This window comes from Chiloscyllium punctatum, chromosome 32 (genome assembly GCF_047496795.1).
Source record: "Chiloscyllium punctatum isolate Juve2018m chromosome 32, sChiPun1.3, whole genome shotgun sequence".
Classification (NCBI taxonomy): domain Eukaryota; kingdom Metazoa; phylum Chordata; class Chondrichthyes; order Orectolobiformes; family Hemiscylliidae; genus Chiloscyllium; species Chiloscyllium punctatum.
Genome location: NC_092770.1, coordinates 9,358,536 through 9,378,910, shown reverse-complemented (window position 1 = coordinate 9,378,910; position 20,375 = coordinate 9,358,536). Strand labels below are relative to the sequence as shown.

Sequence of the window (20,375 nt, the reverse complement as noted above, 5' to 3'; positions counted from 1 at the left end):
AGCCACAATGCCAGAATGTCTGATTGACATTTTTCCAATCCACAATCCTTGGACTGATTGTAACTGGTTCCCCTTGATCCTTTGTAATCTCTTTGACTTTGGTTTCACTGTTCTCTATAATTGATAGCTTCTGTTTAATTTAGTTTGGCCAGTTTTCTGTCAGGCTTAATATCCTCTGCTGTGATTCAATTTATATTGTTCAATTTTGGGCCTGTGGTCACTTGACCACATGCAAATAAATGAGGATGTGGTCAAAAAGATTTTTGCCTCATGTTGGTTCCCTCACCATCTGCTACTTGAAAAATTGTGTCTTTTGGATTCAGTCAAGTCACACAGGAGCAGTACTACAAAGCCATTTGATGATGGACATTAAAATCCTCCATTCTAAGTATATCCTGTGACTTTGTCTTCCAAACAGTGTTTCTTCCATATTATGGAGTTGTACTGATTTATCCACCATTGAAGGGATGGGGTGTGCACTTGATACTTGGTAATCAGCAGGACGCTTCTTTGCCTACGTTTGGACTGATGCCATTTGATTTCATGGAGTCCAGAGTCAATATTAAGGAATCCCAGGCCAACTCCCTCCCTACCTACAATATAATATTGTATCACAATCTGGTTAGTGTGTCTTGCTGGTTGGACAATTCCTGCCCAGGAGTAGTGAAGCTGGTACAAAATCAGAGAGTGCTAGAGAAACACTGTAGGTTTGGCAGCATCTGTTGAGACAAAATTCCAGAGTTAACCAGTCCAGCAACCTAGCGACATTGATGGTGTTGTTTGAGTCATTGTCATAGTCATGGAATAGTACATTACAGACAATGTCAGGCTGATGCTTGAATAGTCTGTGGGACAGCTTGCCTAGATGTTATTGAGAAGGAGTTTGTAGACTTGACAGGGCTGAGTGTGATGATGATGCTCCTTTAACAAGGTTATGCTGTCCTTGGCCTTTTTATCAGAGAGGTCATAAAAGCAGTGATTCCGAAAAGTCTAGGTTTAACTACTTGAGAATGCTTTCAAGTTTAAAAGAAAACACTTGTACAATGAAAGTTCTTCCAGCTCAATGCTTCTCTGGTTTTGTTTGGTTTTTAGCAAGCAGTCAGTTTTTGAGGTCAGTTTTTCTTGGCTAGACCAAGAAACAGCTATATGGAAGAAGGGGCTCCATGCTGAATTTCTCTGCTATCTCTCTCGTAAAGGAGTGTTTATGAGGATTGTTGCAAGTACTTGGAACAGTATCATGAAGATGAAATAATCTGTTGGGTTTTCGGCTAGGTTGTTATTTTATATTCTGTTCTCTTCAGTTTGTGTTTCTTTTGGTGATCTTGTAAATAAATTCAGTTTTATTGAAAACTAAGTGGTTGGGCTAGCTGCATCATTCCTAGAATAGTCACTCTACACCTGCGTAAAATAACCAGCAATGTTAGAGCATGGGCTACTTTCTTGGCTCAGTCCATACCATGAGCGTGTCCCTGTCATTTGCACTGCCTTGATGGCTGTTGGTATGTCCATTTTCATGCCTTTTTTGACTTTTCTGAAAAAGGTTCATACATCTGATTGTTTGACAAAAGCATTACAGAGGACAGTTAAGAGTCAAACAATTGATATGGAGCCATGTGTAAGCCAAATTAGATATGTATGGCAGCTTTCCTTCCTCAAAGAACATTGCCAACCAGAGACAAATAACCTTGTTTTTATAGTTGTGATTTCAGAGTCTAGTTTTTAATTCAAGATTAAATGAATTAAATTCCTGCAGCTGTCTTAGTGGGATTGAACCCTTTCCCCCCCAGAGCAATACTCCAGGCTTCTGGATTACTCATCCAGTGGCAATGACAGTCCAGTGAAATTGTGTCAGTAACACTATTCCATCATTTCCCCTTCCAGTGTAAAAACCTTACAGGTTTGTTTAATTTAATTCACTTCTCCACTAATAATCTGCCATTTCTGCAGCTTTCACATCAAGTGCCAATAAGCTGCATGTTTCGGTGTGGATGACTTGTGTTTCGGGAATGTCAGATTTACTTTACTGACTGTCGTAAACTAAAATTCCATCCATACAGTCTCATAGATTCCAGCCAGCAGTTGACTTTGGAGTTGCACTTTAACATAAGCTATCAATATCATCCCATTACAGACAAAGCTGTTAGTCAGGATAGAAACAAATAACATATTTTGCAGAATTATCTTATTCATTTTTTTTCTTGTTTGGTCAAGTTGCTGTGGTGTCTGATTATTGCTTATGTGTTCTTTAATGTATTATGTTGCTATTTTTGCATTTTTAGCTATGCTGTGTCAGATGATATCTAACACTGATGGTAATCTTGCAGTTATAAAGTGGACTCTGTGGGACACGTGTTCTTACTACAACCACATACATTGCTAAGCAGCATTCAATCTCAAAATAACTTATTGGAATAAACTGTAGATATAAAAAGATGATTACATGTAATGTTTCGAAGAAAAGATGTTAATTATTATAGGTAAATTCCCCCTTCAACTTTAAACAGTTCTTTCTCTAAAATTCTAGTAAGTAATAATATCTTTTGTCTGAAAACTGAAATTAAAATATATATTTACAGTTATTACTGTGTCTCACTATCCATTCTTAGTGCCGTGTGTTGAGTCACACCCTTCCAGCTGTTAATATTACCTCTTCAATCTACGGCATAAACTGCTTTAACATTTTATTGGACAATTATGATATTTTTCTTTACATTCATTAACTTTACAAGTTTTCACATGCTTTCTTTCTCAACTAAATCTGTACTTAGGGGACAATTTTAATCTGATCAATCAGACAGTTAAAAGTGTTTGTGCGACTCATTCCTCATCCTACAATTTTAACCTATTCTCCTGAGCAAATGGGGAGGAAAGCCACCGAAAACTGCAGGTTTCTTCTTCAAATATGCAGATTATTCCCTGATGCTGTCATCTGGCTCAATGTCTGTTTGAATTATGGACCTCAGTGAAGAAATGATTCTTTGTATCATGCCAAGTCCAGCGAGCAGAAAAAGGATCCAGGAAAGCAAAGGAGCAATAAGGTAAGTCTGTTTACTCCTTTGTTCACATTTCTTGTGGAGTAAAATGCTGTAGCAAGCTCCATAAGAAATGTAGAAACCAGGAGCAGGAGTAGGTCATTTAGCCATTCATACCTTAGCCACCATTCAGTATAATCATAGCTGACCCCCTATCTTGATACTATTCTCCTGCTTTGTCCCCATGCCCCTTGATGTTTTTAATATCTATAAAATTCTCTATTTCTTTCTTAAAATCCACAGCCTTCTGTGATACAGAATTCCACAGTTCACTATCTTGGGTAAAAAAAAATCCATCTGTATCTTCAATGGCCCATCCCCTATCCTGAGTGTGTGACCCCTGGTTCTAGACTCCCAGCCAGGTAACTTCTCTCCCTGTATTTAGTCTGTTCAGCTTTGTTAGAATTTTATGCATTTCAGTCAAATTCACTCTCATCCTTATAAATTTTAGTAAATACAGGCCCAGTTGCACTAATCTCTTCTCATAGGGCAGTCCTGCCATCTCCAGTATCAGCCTAGTGAACCTCAGCTTCACTCCCTCTATGACAAGTATACCCTTTCTGAGGTAGATTAGATTAGATTCCCTACAGTGTGCAAACAGGCCCTTCGGCCTGACCAGTCCACACCGACCCTCCAAAGAGTAACCTACCCAGACCCATTTCCCTCTGACTAATGCAACTAACACCTAACTAATTGCAATTTAGCAATTCACCTGACCTGCACATCTTTGGACTGTGGGAGGAAACTGGATCACCCGAAGGAAACCCACACAGACACGGGGAGAATGTGCAAACACCACATGGACAGTCACCCAAGGCTGGAATCAAACCTGGGACCCTAGTGCTGTGAGGTTGTAGTGCTACCCACTCAAAAGTGCATGCAATGCTCTTGATGTGATCTCACCAGGCCCTGTATAACTGTAGTAAAACATCCCTATTTCTGAACTTGAATCCTCTTGCAATGAAGGCTAATATACCATTTTCCCCCATTAATTGCTTGCTACACTAACCTATTTACTTTCATTGACTACTGTACATGGACACCTCGACCCTTTGTATATCCACATTTCCCAACATATCATAATTTGAATAAAACGCTGCCTTTCTGTTTTTCACACCAAAGTGTATAACTTCATTTCTAAACACATTGTATTGCATCTGCCATCTGTTTGTCCACTCACTCAACTAGTCTGAATCACCTCAAAGCTTCCTTGCATCACCTCACAGTTCACAATCCCGGCCAGTTTTGTGTCATCAGCAAACTTGGAAATGTTGTATTTGTTTCATGCATCCATATATATTTCATGAACAATTAGGACCCAAGCATTGATCCTTGCAATGCACCACTAATCACTGCCTGCCACACAGAAAAAGACCCATTTATTCCCACTCTCCGTTCCTGCCTCGCAACCAACATATTACCTCTGGTTCAATGAGGCTTTAATTTTGCTTTGTAACCTTTTCTGTGGGGTTTCATCAAAAGCCTTCTGAAAATCCAAATACACAACCTTCAATAGTTCTCTCTTATCTACTAGTTACATTCTCAAAAAACCTCCAGTAGATTTGTTAAGCATGACCTGCCTTTCAAAAATCCATGCTGGCTTTGTCCAACCCATGAAGAAATGTTTAGGCCTCTCCAGCTTCAGTGTTCCCTCACCAAAAATGTCCTTAAGTGAACTACATGAGTAGTTCAATTACCACTGCTGGCAGTGCATTCCATGCGACCACCACTCTCTGTGTAAAGAACCTATCTCTGATATCTCCCTTAAAAAGTCCTCCAATCACCTTAAACTTATGCTGTCTCATGATAGACATTTGTGCCATGGGGAAAAAGTCTGTGGCTAGCCACTCTATCTGTGCCTCTCATCATCAAAGATGGTAACTACCATCTTTGTCCTCCTACTTGGCACTGCATTCTTCCAGTAAGCTTCCTAGCAAGTTCAGGCGGTACACCTTCCATTAGCATGCAGATGAGGTTCAGAAGTTAAAACCTCCTGAAAGTGAAAAGGTCAGGATTACTGACCACCCACCTCAGGCCCAAATTATCTAATTTCTGCTTCAGATTCAAAATAGGACTTCTGCACTTGATCAAAAGACAGAGAAAATGCAATGTTGATGATGAATTGTATACAAAAATTATCATTTTCTGCTTTCAGAAACATTGATTGGCTTGCTGCACAAATTGCTTTTATTTCATTTTAATAGTGCTACAAATGAAACCTGCTAATACAGCAAAACATCTCAAACTACATGACAAGGATTAGAAGGAATACCAAGCAGTGGGTTATAACTGGAAGGAGAGACCAAAGGTATACTTAAATAGAGAGAACTTAAAAAGACTTTTGAAGAAGGATGAGGATTGTAGAAACATTAATTTTTGGAGACTGTGGAAATGAGGTAATTGAAGGTGCTGACATGGTCAATGAGTCCACAATCTGTAAGCGATCAGCATTGAAAGAGTAGAGGATGCAAGGTATTATATCTGGATGGAAGATTTTACAAATTCAGAGGGAGCTTTGTCATTCAGAACTTTTGATATGAATTTGAGCGATGTGAATTTGATGTGTTTCAAGGATTATGGAGCAGGAGAAACCAAAAAGAACAAAAGTGATAGGAATTGGGGTTAATGAAATGTAGAATGTGGGAGGCTTTATTTTGGATTAAAACATAGGGAAAGGAATAGGCAATTCAATCTGTGGAACCTGATTCTATCATTCAATCCAATCATAAGAACTTTTTAACCTTCATCTACCCTGTCTATCCTTCTAAACATTTCGTAGTTTTCAATGAGATTGTCTCTTATTCTTCAAATCTCTAGAGGATGCAGGTAAAGTTTGCTCAATCTTTCATCATAGGACTGTTCTGCTATTCCAAGAACAAGTCTGGTAAACCTTCATTACACCCTCTGTACAACAATGATATCTCTCCTGAGATAAGGAGACCAAAACTGTATGTGATACTCCAGGTGCAATGTGGGACCAACGCAACACATGGACTGCAGTGGTTCAAGAAGGCAGCCCACCACCACCTTCTCAAGGGCAACTAATGATGGACAATAAATGCTGGCCAGCCAACAACACCTACATCCCACAAGTCAAGAAAACATTTCCTCAAAAATCTCCAAGATTTCCCATGTATAAATCTATGCTGATTACTCCCATTCAAATCATTATTATCCAAGTGTCCATTTATCACATTCTTTATAATAGATTCTAGCATTCCTCTAATATAGATGTAAGGCTAACAGGTCAGATGTTTCCAGTTTTCTATCTTGCTCCCTTCTTAAATTGTAGGATGACAATTGCTAGCTTTCAGTCTGCAGGAATCTTTTCAGAATCTACAAAATTTTGGAAGTCAAGCATCAATGAACCAACAATCTCTATAATTACCTCATTCAACAACCTGAGATGTTTTAGTTCAGGTCCTCGATTTTCATTCCAATTAATTTCTCCTGGAACCTGGAAGTCCAGCGAAAATAACATGGAAGAAATTTAGTCAAAAAATGACAACATCCTGTATTCTAGAGATAACTGGACAGGGAGAGAGGCACACTATTTTGTGGAGTTGGAAATAAGTATACTTACCGGAAAACAAGATCAAGTTTTAAAGCTCTATTTAAACTCTAAGGTCATTGAGGAGGAATATTGTTTTAAGTCCAGCCTGAGGAAATAGGTAGTGAAGGGGTGAAATTAAAGTCTATGATGCAGAGTCTTTGATGAGAATCAAGTAAAATGGTTTTACTCTTACTGATGTTATTTTGAGGGAAGATGTCACTCATTCATGACTAATAGTCATGGAGCCGAATAAGGTAAGAAAAAGATACATTTCTTGCCATCAGCACATATAGATTGAACACAACTTTACAGGTTAAGCTGAATTTTGCTGTAAAAGTAAAGATGAGGTTAATGATATTCACTGTCACATATGTGCAAATTGGACAGTGTTTCTGGAGACAGCCTATGCTCAGTGAAGCACAAAAATTTGAATGCTGCTGTCTAAACTGTGCAACTCCTCCAAAAACTCGATCTAAAGGACATACTTTCATCTGGTCCACATTGAAATGAATCAAGAGGTCGTAGATTGTTGTCTTAACTCATATATATGCACTAAAATTAATAAAATAGTTTGGGTTTGCCATTCCAGTCTAATGATTGTAATGTGATTGATGTGGTATACGTGAACTTTCAAAAGGCATGTCTCTGCTCTTACTATACTTGCCATAAAAATTAGCCATTGGGAAAACTCAATGTGGGAATGAGAATGGATTCTTAGTGGGTTTAACTCACTTCTTGCTTTAAATGACATCCATATTGAACATAGGGCATCAACATCTCGGACACGCTCCATTGCCACTGGCTGCACACACCCCACATCCACAGACATTAGCATCTGATATGGGCCAATCTCAATGAACACTCATGGGATCTATCTGACCACCTAAAGGAGACTTCTGCACTTCAATGATGCACCAGTAGCTATATTTGTAATACTGGAACAAGGGCATTTTGCTGTCAGGGATTGAACTATGCTTAATCTTTGAGCTGTCCAATGGCTGTCAGAGTGCTCACTTTCTCTGAGTCTACATTAATGTTCACAGCATCCTTGCTTTGCCTTGCCTAGGCTGATAAGTAGCAGATAGAGTTCAACCCTGAAAAGTGTAAAGTGATTCAGTTTGGAAGGTTGAATTTGAATGCAGAATACAGGGTTATTGGCAGGATTCTTGGCAGTGTGGGGGAACAGAGCAATCTTGGGGTCCATAGATCCCTCAATGTTGCCACCCAAGTTGATAAGCGTATGGTATGCTGGCTTTCATTAGCAGAGGGATTGAGTTTAAGAGCCGCGAGGTTATGCTGCAGCTCTCTGGAGCCTTGGTTACACCACACTTGGAATATTGTTTTCAGTTCTTGTCGCCTCATTTTAGGAAAGATGTGGAAACTTTAGAGAAGGTGCAGAGGAGATTTACCAGGATACTGCCTGGACTTGAGGACATGTCTTATGAAGAAAGGTTGAGAGAGCTAGGGTTTTTCTCATTGGAGAGAAGAAGGATGAAAGGTGGCTTGATAGATGTGTGCAAGATGATGAGAGGCACAGATAGAGTGGCTAGCCACAGACTTTTTCCCCCTGGCACAAATGTCTATCATGAGACAGCATAAGTTTAAGGTGATTGGAGGACTTTTTAAGGGAGATATCAGAGATAGGTTCTTTACACAGAGAGTGGTGGTCGCATGGAATGCACTGCCAGCAGTGGTAATTGAGCCAGATACATTAGGGACATTTAAGCGACTCTTGGATAGGCACATGGAAGATAGTACAATGAATGGTATGTTGGTTAGTCTGATGTTAGGATAAAAGATTGGCACAACATCGAGGGCTGAAGGGCCTGTACTGTGCTGTACTGTCTACGCTCTATGTTCTACAGATTCCGGCAAAGTAAGTAAAGGGCAGCACCTGAAAGCAAAAAAGGCCCTGTTCAAGGCTTTCAGAGTCGGGATTCTGTCCCAATAAGACCATAAGACCACAAGAAATAGGAGGGGAAGTAAGGCCATTCGGCCCATCAAGTCCACTCCGCCATTCGATACTGATGGGCATTTCAATGCCACTTACCACACCCTCCCCGTTTCAGTTAATTTCTTGTGAGATTGAGAATTTATCAATCTCTGCCTTGAAGACATTTAATGTCCCATGCTCCATTGCACTCTGTGGCAATGAATTCCACAGGTCCACCACTCTCTGGTGAAGAAATGTCTCCTCATTTCCGTTCTAAATCAACCCTCTCTAATTCTAAGGCTGTGACTACGAGTCCAAGTATCCCTGCCTGATGGAAACAATGTCCTGGCGTCCACCCTTTCTAAGCCATGTATTATCTTGTAAGTTTTTATTAGATCTCCCCTCAATCTTCTGAACTCTAATGAATACAATCCCAGGATCCTCAGCCGTTCATCGTATGTTAAGCCTACCATTCCAAGGATCATCCGTGTGAATCTCTGCTGGACACGCTCCAGTGCCAGTATGTCCTTCCTGAGGTGTGGAGCCCAAAACTGGACACAGTACTCCAAATGGGGCCTAACCAGAGCCTAACCTCAGCAGCACATCACTCCTTTTACATTCCAACACTCTTGAGATAAATGACAACATTACATTTGCTTTCTTAAGAACGGACTCAACCTGCAAGTCAACCTTTAGAGAATCCTGTACTAGCACTCCCAGATCCCTTTGTACTTTGGCTTTATGAATTTTCTCAGTGTTTATAAAATAGTCCATGCCTGTGTTCTTTTTTCCAAAGTGTAAGACCTCGCATTTGTTCATATTTAATTTCATCAGCCATTTCCTGGACTACTCTCCTAAACTGTCTAAATCTTTCTGTAGCCTCCTCACCTCCTCAGAACTACCTGTCTGTCCATCAAACTTCATACCATCGGCGAACTTCGCCAGAATGCCCCCAGTCCCTTCATCCAGATCATTAATATATAAAGTGAACAGCTGCAGCCCCAACACTGAACCCTGCGGGACACCACTTGTCACCAGCTGCCATTCTGAAAAATAACCTTTTATCCCAACTCTCTGCCTTCTGTCAGACAGCCAATCCTCAATCCATGCCATTAGCTCACCTTGAACACCATGGGCCCTCACCTTACTCAGCAGTCTCCTGTGAGGCACCTTGTCAAAGACCTTTTGGAAGTCTAGGTAGATAACATCCACTGTATTTCCCTGGTCTAACCTCTTCATAGAATTCTAACAGGTTTATCAGGCAGACCTTCCCTTACTAAATCCATGCTGACTTGTTCTAATTCGGCTATGCATTTCCAAAAATTTAGAAATCTCATCCTTAACGATGGATTCTAGAACTTTACCTGCAACTGAGGTTAAGCTAATCGACCTATAATTTTCCATCGTTTGTCTTGATCATTTCTTGAACAAGGGGGTTACAAAAGTGATTTTTCAATCACCCGAGACTTTCCCTGACTCCAGTGATTTTTGAAAGATTACAACCAAACCTCCATTATTTCTTCAGCCACCTCCCTCAGAACGCTAGGGTGTAGCCCATTGGGGCCAGGAGATTTGTCAACTTTTAGACCTTTTAGTTTATCAAATACTTTCTCTTTTGTAATGGCCACCATACTCAACTCTGTCCCTTAACTATCCTTAATTGTTGGGATATTACTCATGTCTTCCACAGTGAAGATTGACACAAAGTATTTGTTATGTTCTTCAGCTATTTCCTTATCTCCCAACACTAGCCTTCCTGAAACAATTTGGAGCAGTCTAATCTCTACTTGTACCTCTCATTTGTTTCTTATGTACTGATAGAAACTTTTAGTATCATTTCTAATATTACTTGCCAGCTTACCTTTGTATTTGATCTGTCCTTCCTTATTTCTCTCTTTGTTATCCTCGGTTTGTTTTTGTAGTCTTCCCAATCTTCTGATTTCCCAGTGCTCTTGGACACTTTATAGACTCTCTCTTTTTCTGTGATACATTTCCTGAGTTCTTTTGCCAGCCATGGTTGTCTAATTCCTCCTCCCCCCCCCCCCCCACCCCGCCCCCCCCGCCTCTCCCTCCCTCCACTCCCCCTTTCCCAACCCCCCCAATAATCTTTCTTTTCTTTCGGACGTACCTCTGTACTGTGTCCTCAGTTACACCCAGAAACTCCTGCCATTGTTGCTCTACTGTCTTCCCCACTAGGCTCTGCTTCCAGTGGATTTTCGTCAGTTCCTTTCTCATGCCCCTGTAATTACCTTTATTAACTGTAACACCATTACATCCGATTTTGCCTTCTCTCTTTTGAACTGCAGACTGGACTCTACCATATTGTGATCGCTGCCTCCTAAGTGTTCCCTGAGTTTAAGATCTTTTATAAAGTCTTGCAACAAGAACATGCATCCCATCCTGATCCTTGATGTTCATCTTGATCGTTTCTAGCGTTTTCAGTGCTGTTTTGTTCCTGATATGACAGAGGGGCAAGTATACCAGCAGATGAAAATATGTGGCACGAACATTTCTATTGGTGCAGTTGGAGAACTTTATCAAGCCAGAGACTAGGATGCACAGAAGGCATGTAGAGCTGGTAGTATTACAGATCAGGGTGGGCAGGGACAAGTGGGAAAGAAAGGTTGGGACATTTTTCATTGAGCGTAGGAGATTGAGAGATGGTCTTAAATAAGTTTACAAAATAATGAAGGGTATAGATAGGTTTAATGGTTGTTGTCTTTTCTCTAGGATGGGGATTTCAAGACCAGGGGCACATTTTTATGGTGAGAGGAGAGAGATTTAAAAATGACATGCAGAGCAAATTTTTTATACAGCAGTGGTTTGCATGTAGAATGAACCTCCTAAGAAAGTAATGGGTGTCAGTACAAATTACAAAGTTTAAAAGGCATTTGGATAAATACATGAATAGGAATGTTTTGGAGGGAAATGGAGCAAGAGCAGGCAGGTGTGCTAGTTTAGTTTGGTATTTGGTTCGGCATGTACCAAAGAGACTGTTTCTGTGCCAAATAATTCTATGACGCATCTGTAGTTATTTCAGCTTTTATTTAATGTAATCATTATTTCCTTTACTGAAAAAAAAATCAATTCAAGTTCCATTCTCATATTAGGATGTGTGATTAGGGCTGAATCTGTTGTGGGATAGGTTGACACTCTGAAACCTAGGGAATGCTTACCTGGGGATGTCATCCTTTTGAGGCAATATTCTACTGAGATTCTGTCTGCCACATTCTCTAGTGAATATTAAGTAAGAGTGTAAAATTCTTCAGATGGCATGATCAATGTTACTGCACCAACTAATGCAAACAATGGCAGATTGATTACTTATTTAATTGTTAATGCCTGGTATAATGTTACGTACAAAATAGTCTCCATTTTTATTACAAAGCAACAAATATTGCACTTACAATTTCATTGTCTGTGTTGAAATCTGGACATTTCTGTGAAATATGATGAAGCCTGGTGTTGATCAAATTCTTTATTTTCTTTAAACTAAAACCTGAAGCTGTATTACTTCAATATTAATTTATGTTGTCTGAGATATAATCAGTAACAAAATCATGTTTCAGCAACTTTTTGTCACTGCAAGAGAGATTGCTTTTCTCTTCTTGTCAGTTGAAAATGCTGACAGTACCCTTGTTTTTCTCAAACTGAGAAGCAAAATATGGCTGTTTGGGAAGGTAAATTCTGCTCAATGCATTAGTTTCAGTGTGCATGCAGAGACCTGTCTTTCCACTTTGTAATGCTGCTCATAAATGTGACTGTTGTACTCCACAAAATCATTATTCATTTGGAAATAGTGATGTAGTGGAATCATTGGTATGAGATACCCAGTTCCAGTATACCCATGACTTTCAGAATGATTTTGCTGACTTTTTAAGAAAATGTAAATACAAGTAAACCTTTATAAATAATTAAAGGGGTTCAGGGAATCACATGCATTCTTTTTAAATTTAAACTTAAACCATTTGTCTTCCAAGATGCATGAAATGTCAAACAATGTGTTCTTACATTTTCTCGGAGATCTTGCACATAATGTAAGGATACTTACCTGATAAGCTGCTTATTTTATGTTGCTATGGCACATAAATTGCCCTCACACTACTATTGAAATACCTTCACTTATCTGGTTTCGGAAACACTCCTCCATTTCTCGACCATCTCCTTTTGTTCTTTATTTATTATTAGGTAAAAGCCAGCAGGCAAATCTTCACCCATAAAAGTAGATTATTGTCACTGTTGGGATACAGGAAACTGTTACTTTCTTCTTACATTTCTAGGTGCAACTTATTATGGGGGAATAATGTATGTTCAGTTAGTAACATTTTTGTAAAGTGGCAATGTTTTTTTAAACAGAATGCCATACTATCATCAAGAAGTGCATGGAAGGCTTAATTTTAGTTAAGTATTTACTGTCAACATCTAAGAAATCCTACAAAATAAGTGCACTCCTAAGGATTAGTTGAGTTCCCCTAACTCTCATGATTAGGAACAATTCCAAAGGGTAGTGAAAAATGACTGAGAAAAGGAAAGGTTAAACACACTCTAAGGTCCAGTCCTGAAGTAATGGAACAACTATGGCAAATTTTATTTGACTAAATCTTTCCACCGTATTTTGGAATCTTCATGATGAAACAGCAGCTTATATTTATAGCATAGCCTTCAATGCAATGAAACATCTGAAGGCATTTCACAGAGGTATTGTGAAACAAAGTATGATGCCCAGCCACATAAGTAGATATTAGATCAGATGAATAAAATAAGTCAAAGATGTAAATCTCAAGGTGTGTTTTAAATGAGTATTAGAGGCAAGTAGGGAGGATATTTAAACTTTGGGGCCTAAACAACTGAAAGCACAGCCACCCAATGGTGCAGCAATTGGGAATACAGTAGATGTCAGATTTAGAAAAAAACACTATGTTGGAAGATTGTGACACTAGAACAGATTACAGAGATAGCGTGGGTCAAATTTGAAAGCAAATGGCGAGAATTTTAAAATCAAGAGATTGCTTGACCTGGAAACAATGCAGAGAAATGAACACAGGGATGATTGGGGAATGGGACTTGCAATGAGTTAAAACACAGGCAGCAGAGTTCTGGATGACCTCAGGTTCAAAGAAGATAGAAGGTGGGAAGGCAGCAGGAACTCATTGGAGTGTTTGTAAGGAGAAATAACAAAACCATTTACAAAAGTTTCAGCAGCAAATATGCTGAGACAGGGATGAAGCTGGACAGTTGTAAAGGTGGAAATACATGGTTTTCTTAGTGGCACAAGATTAAAGTGGGCGGCACGGTGGCACAGTGGTTAGCACTGCTGCTTCACAGCGCTTGAGACCCGGGTTCAATTCCCGCCTCCGGCAACTGACTGTGTGGAGTTTGCATGTTCTCCCCGTGTCTGCGTGGGTTTCCTCCGGGTGCTCCGGTTTCCTCCCACAGTCACAAAGATGTGCAGATCAGGTGAATTGGCCATGCTAAATTGCCCCTAGTGTTAGGTAAGGGGTAAATGTAGGGGTATGGGTGGGTTGCGCTTCGGCGGGTAGGTGTGGACTTGTTGGGCCGAAGGGCCTGTTTCCACACTGTAATGTAATGTAAAATATAATGTAAAATGTAATGTAATCTAAAGTTGAAGGCTCATCTAGGGATCAAATGTAACACCAAGGTTGCAAAGGGATTATTACCTCTAGCTTAGATATGAGTTTAAAATTTTTAGTCAACCACTTCAAGCATATTATGATACTCCTTCAGGGCAGGGGACATGAACTCATCATCTGGGCCACAGACAGGGATACTACCACTGAGCAACAAGACCGTGGTGGATTCTAAAGTTGCGGATGGCCTAAGGTCTTGAATGGTAAGTCATAAAACTGTAATCAAAGCAATTGGAAGACAAAATATTTGCACATGAACTTCTTGTAAGAAATGGGTTTATTCAATAAATGAATCGTAGTGTATTTAAAAAATATAGGCCGCAGGAAATCTCAAGAAATATTTCTTCATCAGAAATGTTATAGATTTTCAAAACAAGTATGACCTTTGAAATTGTTTTCTAGTGAAAAGGTAGAAGGCTTGCCTAAATCTCATGTTACTTTTGAAATCAGTTTCTAAATGCTCCCCCTTCCACAATGAGAATGTCACAGGTTTGAAACGCAGTTGTTATACAATGAATGCTGCAGGATTGGAACGAAAAGCGAAAATGATGAGATTTATAAAATGTCTTTCGGGGTTTTATTCAGTTCTTAAATACAATTATTTTGTTGTCGACTAACGAATATTACGCTATTTACAAATATACAGTAGAACGTGGTCTAACTTAGAGAACAACTTATGATTGAAGCTTTGAATACAAAAGCTGTTGTGTTCGGCGGTGGAAGCGGCCAGACTGAAGGCCTGCGGCTTGAGGGTTTAAAGTACGTGATAAACCGGCTGGCTGGGAGTGGTGGGCTGCGAGGAATCGCTGACAGGCGGAGACATGGTCCGTCCATCCTGACCTGAAACAGGACAGCGCTCCAGGGAAGGTGAAATCCGCTCCACTATGTTGGACAGGTAGTCCAGACTGGAAACAGCCAGACCTCGGCTGCTGGAACAAACTATAGAAAAACAGAAATCGATCATGTGGCGATAAATGTGCAAACTTTATCAAACAAATAATATACAAGTAACATTTTGTAGAAATGTGCTTGACAAAAAAAAGCCCCATTGTTCCATTCAGCTATCCCAAACTAATTCCACAATTCCAGTCTCATTCATAAAATTGCATTTATATAGTTCTTACTGGGTATGGAATCGCTTGACAGCCAGTGAACTATTTTTTGTAACGTAATCATTATTGAAATATAGGAAAGGTGATGGCCACTTCACAAGCCGTAAAGATCCAACAAAAAGGCACTATGTTGATGACCAGGTAATACTATTTTGATGGAAGGATAAATATTCACTACGGAAGAGATTGCTCTCCTGCTTTTCCCTCAAATAGTGCCATGGGATCCTGTATGTTGGCCGAGGAGGATAGTCAGGATCCTTATTCTATCATCACAAACATTGTACCTCTGACAGTACAGAGTTGGAAGGTTAGCCCTGATAGTTTGTGCTCGAGGAAGACAGCCAAATTAAGACTAAAACACTTCTCAAATTTTTAACTGGAGAGTCTCATGTGCTTGTCATAAACTGCGCCTTAGAAGTTAATATCTAAATTCGTCAGTTTCAAGGTAGATTTATGATGAGATGTAAAATGATTTCACAAGAACATTAAAATGTACCGTTCTGTAATTCCGAACAATGAATGCGGTCAAAACTGACGTTCCTTCTAGACCAGACGGGGCTGTTGCATCCCATCTGCAAAAAAAACCAAGGATATCAAAATAAAATCTTCCAAACCTTTCAGTTAAACCTTTATATAAATTCACCGTAACAAGTGACTTTATAGTGTATCCGTCAGGAGGCCTGGATAAGTAAAACAATGATTACCCCTGGACGGAAATAAGCCCATCTGTTCATTAGACATAGTTGGTTTCTTTGCCACACCATGGTTTTCTCACATAAAGCATGAGGCCTGTCTATTTGCCTGTACAGAAATGTGCATTGCGTTATCCATGGAAAATGAATTGCATGTCTCTGCAGTTAACGGAAGCTACATTAATTGTGCCAGGTCAGATTTTCCCATACTAAATTCATATTAAAGCTTTGGCTCCGATTGTCAAAACGTAGCGCTGTAAGAATGTTTCACTAGTTGTTGTTTCAAATAACACAGCCTTTAGCTTGCTGCTGTTCTCGGCTCCTGTGGAGAGCAAAATGTGCAGAGGTGGGAAAGTCATCATCCCCGCATCCAAAGAGATCAATGTGTGTGGCAGCAACTTTGACTGAAGTGGCGAGAAGAAGCAGTCGGTCACACATAATGAGAGCCAGGCGCCACCTAAATCAAACCTGAGCTCCACAGAACATTTCATCTAATTTCCAGCGAGGACTAATGAAGTTGTTGAACTGTAACTCCTCACCTTCCCTTTCCCTTCCCAAGTTAAATCAGGGAATAAGTCACAGAAAAAAAGACTCCGACAACTGTGAATGCAACTTTTTGACTATTCTCCTTGCTGTCCCCTTCCTCCGTGGTTTCCCTTATGCCGTTTTGTGAACGCCGAACCCATCCTCAGAGTTAAAACATGGATAAAGATTGAGCTGGTTGGGGCTGCAGCACAGTGCAGTTATTCTGATGTTAATTGGGAAAAGTAACGGAAAGTCAGTTCACTGATAAGCGAATTGAAATCTTGGATGCACCTGAATAAACAACCTGATTGTTAATTACTTAGGACACTACAGTGCTCTCTTGGACAGTACTGATGGATTACTCGTTTTTAAAGACACCGTATCGGTTTTTTTTTAAGTAGTATTTTGGTAATTGCTCATTTACGTTCACGACTATTTGAGATTCAAATGCATGTGGTAAAATCAATCTACTTGACCAGAAGGGTAACAACGAGTTCCGTTTGTTAACCATTGCAACCATTTAATTTGTGAAGCCAATGAGCTGGTATCATTTCAGATTTTACACGAAAGGAGATGTCAGACAAAAGAGTGTTTCCTTATACACCGTTCATCATTCTTCATCGGAAAGACAAAACAAGGGCATCAACTGCAAAGCTCTGATGAAATGACAAAGCCGCTTTCCCGAACAGACTTGTAATCGGTATGTTACACCGATACAGACCAGGTATTACTTCAGGACGCGAAGGCGAAAACTTTATGGGCAAGTATTTTAATTAGGAATGGATCACCAAAACCATATGTTCTCGACCTGCATTTGTAATACAAAGAAACACACTGAGCTAATGTCATAAACAGACGGTCGCGCTGCATGTTAGATCTGTCAGGGTGAGTGGGTAGATCGATCATTGGAACGACCGAGAGAAACAAATGAATCAAACAGAATGATTCTGAACCAGATGCTGATTCGTACCATTTTTCTCCTCGTTAATACAGACAACTTCATGCAGTGCATGCTGTTTCAATTCTGCAAGAATACATATGTATATTAATTCTGTGTGTGTTAGAGAAGGGGATGCGGATTAATAAATTGTTGCTTACCACTTCGTCCGAGCAGTTGGACGTGGGACTTGCTGGCTCTGAGCTGACATTGTCAGGGAGACTGTAGTAACTCGCCACTTGTTCCCTCAGGAGCTCCTGCAGACTCTCGATGTAACTGATAGCGTTTCTCAGAATCTCCACTTTAGGCAGCCTCTGGTTCGGGTTGGAGCTGGTGCACCTCTTCAGCGTCTCGAAAGCCTGGTTGACTTTCTTAAGCCTCCTCCTTTCCCTCATGGTGGCCGCCTTCCGCCTGTCGGTGCTGGAACTTTTCCGCTTGCAGGCTTTGCATGCCCAGAGGAGACAGTGGCCCGCAGCCTGGTGGTGGCTGCTCGGGGCCCTGACATGTTTCTCTTCCTCCGGCCCGCGGGACTCCAACTTATTATCTCGAAACACAAGTGCGCCGTGCTCAAACTCATCTGGCTCCTCGGGCGACGAGAGGCAAGAATGATCATAAAACAGGTCAGACGGAGAGAAGTGGCAGTCGACCATAATATCCATAATGAAATCCAACAGGTTTGGCTGTTGCTCAGAACTCGCCCAGCCTCTCGGTACAATTAAACGAGGCGATGGAGTTTTAAGACAAACCTCGGTAAGGGTCAGAGAAAAGTGCCCTGAACGTCCACAGTAGAGCTCTTTATATACACGCTGGGATTTGTTACACGGCTAACATCCAGTCCGCCCCGCCCGCCATTAACCCTAGATCCATCCCATGGGACATCATTTTAACCTCTTGTTGGGTCGGGAAGATCTCCCACAAGGCAAATAGGACCAACATTGAACCAACAGGCAAGAAAATTACTTCTGGACCAGGTTGAAGCGAACCAGAAAATGAACGATCACTCTCTATTTGAACAGATTTGTGCTGAAACCTAATAAGATGCAAATAACAAATAATCCATAAAACCTGAGATATTATTATGGTCAGTAACCCATTGGCGGGTGCATCAATAAATTTACTTAATGTCCTGCAGCATTGCTGCATCCGATGAGGTTTTAGTACCATTCATGTCCCACTGGCTGATTTCTGCTTCAGAAAAAGAAAAGTGCTAAACGAGTTTATGTTGTATTCGGTGTACTTGACTACACAATTCACAATCAATAGGGAAAAAAAAACTGCTGCGTAGACACATCGGCTAGTCATTACCGTTGGATAGGTTTTCCCGTTACAATTCTGTTTCTCTGACCAACAACATTTCAATGTTAGGGGGCGGGGGTGTTGTGAAGTTAAAGCTTATCAGCATAATCTCCCAGCAGAGTCGCTTTAAATGTCGACATTTGAAATTACATCAACAAATGTAATTGCTGGTCGCGTTGGGGCTTTATTCATATAAATCCGAGAACACTCATTTCAAATGGGTGCAACGGCGAACTTTTACAGAGCGCCTCTGCAATAAAACACGCCATGAGGTTGTGGCTTTCTCTTTAAGACCAAATGTGTTTTCCCCGACAGTGTAGCGCTCTTGAAGAGTGCGAGTCAGACCAAACTTGCCCCACCTTCAGGCACGCTGCAGATTGGGAGCCAGCAGTTTTACTGCTCCCCCGGGTACGCTCATTTCACGGTTGAAGCAAATTCCCACCGTTACAGATGCGGGCCAGCTGCACCTACACCAGTCCCCTTGAAGGTGCGAGTCTCTCCTTCACCAAAGTGTCAGGCAAAGTCACAGTCCGTGCTGACCAAACACTCCCAAAGTGTAAACGGCTCAACGAAGCTCTTAAGTGATCGTCGAATTGGCAACGACGGTTAACGAATCCGAACTGTGCTGTGAGCCCATTTGGCTGTAATGTCATTTCATTTGTCGAATTTTCTGTCAAAATGTCGGAGTTGGTTTATTTTCGTTCACACTTGTCTTAGTTTAAACACACCCCGAGCTGTTAGGACACACCAGTTTGTTATTTGAAAAACAGCAAAACTTAGTCAAAATACTACATGCTGGCGAGTATTTAAACACATTGAGAGTTGTTTGTTCAAATGGTCCTTAACCTGCTTTAAAGCTGTTAGCCTCTTTGTGTAGTAAGGTTACACTGACTCCTCGGGCAACACTTGCAGCTCCTTTGGGACAAATAGCGGTGGCTTTAAGGAAGCGCCACTTTACAGCAACGACTTGGTGTGTTTATTTCGAAGTCCGTTATCAAAACATGACCAGGCTTTAGGCTCAGAACAGCGAGGGTGAACGCACAACATACAGACCAGGAGGTTGTTGAGGAAGTTGACTCTTACTCTTTGCTGATTGGGGGAACTGAGGCACTGAAATTCTCTCCGAAAAAAAACTCCCAACAAACGCAATCTTTCAGTGGTACCTGTTAGACGGCAAGACCAAACCTCACCAGCCCATTCAGCATTTGAACACCACAATCAAAAATACCTCTTGTTTTCTCCTTATAATCGAAACCCACTCTTTGTAATTCACTCCTTCACAAGTTTATGTATTGACACATGGTGCAGAATCAAATCACATCTTATCTGACCTGACACCAATTGTTACAGTGAACCTGAGAATGTAACTTTCAAAAAGTTTGGTGATTTACATATGAAAGAAGTGAAACTATCATGGTCATTCTAATAGATCAGAGACTTAACAAACAATGAAGGTATTTTTCAATGTATAATTTCAGTTACATCACACTGTAAACTTTTGCTATAAATTCTGTGTCTTACAATTGTGTCCTCCACAACCACTCCGCTCCGAAAGCTCCAATTAAACCTGTTGGACTATAACCTGGTGTTGTGTGATTTTTAAATCAAACCATTGGCAACGTTTAATGATTATGCTAACAACTAATG

General features: G+C 40.5%; 1 protein-coding gene across 1 annotated transcript; it reads right to left on the bottom strand.

Annotated features, from left to right (window-relative positions):
- Positions 1–14,720: 14,720 nt before the first annotated feature.
- On the bottom strand, positions 14,721–19,843 carry myf5 (myogenic factor 5). Its single transcript, XM_072551606.1, has 3 exons — positions 17,594–19,843; positions 15,775–15,850; positions 14,721–15,105 (listed from the first exon to the last, which is right to left on the bottom strand). The coding sequence occupies exons 1-3, from the start codon at positions 18,089–18,091 to the stop codon at positions 14,921–14,923; spliced, it is 759 nt and encodes a 252-aa protein (XP_072407707.1). The 5' UTR covers positions 18,092–19,843; the 3' UTR covers positions 14,721–14,920.
- Positions 19,844–20,375: the final 532 nt, after the last annotated feature.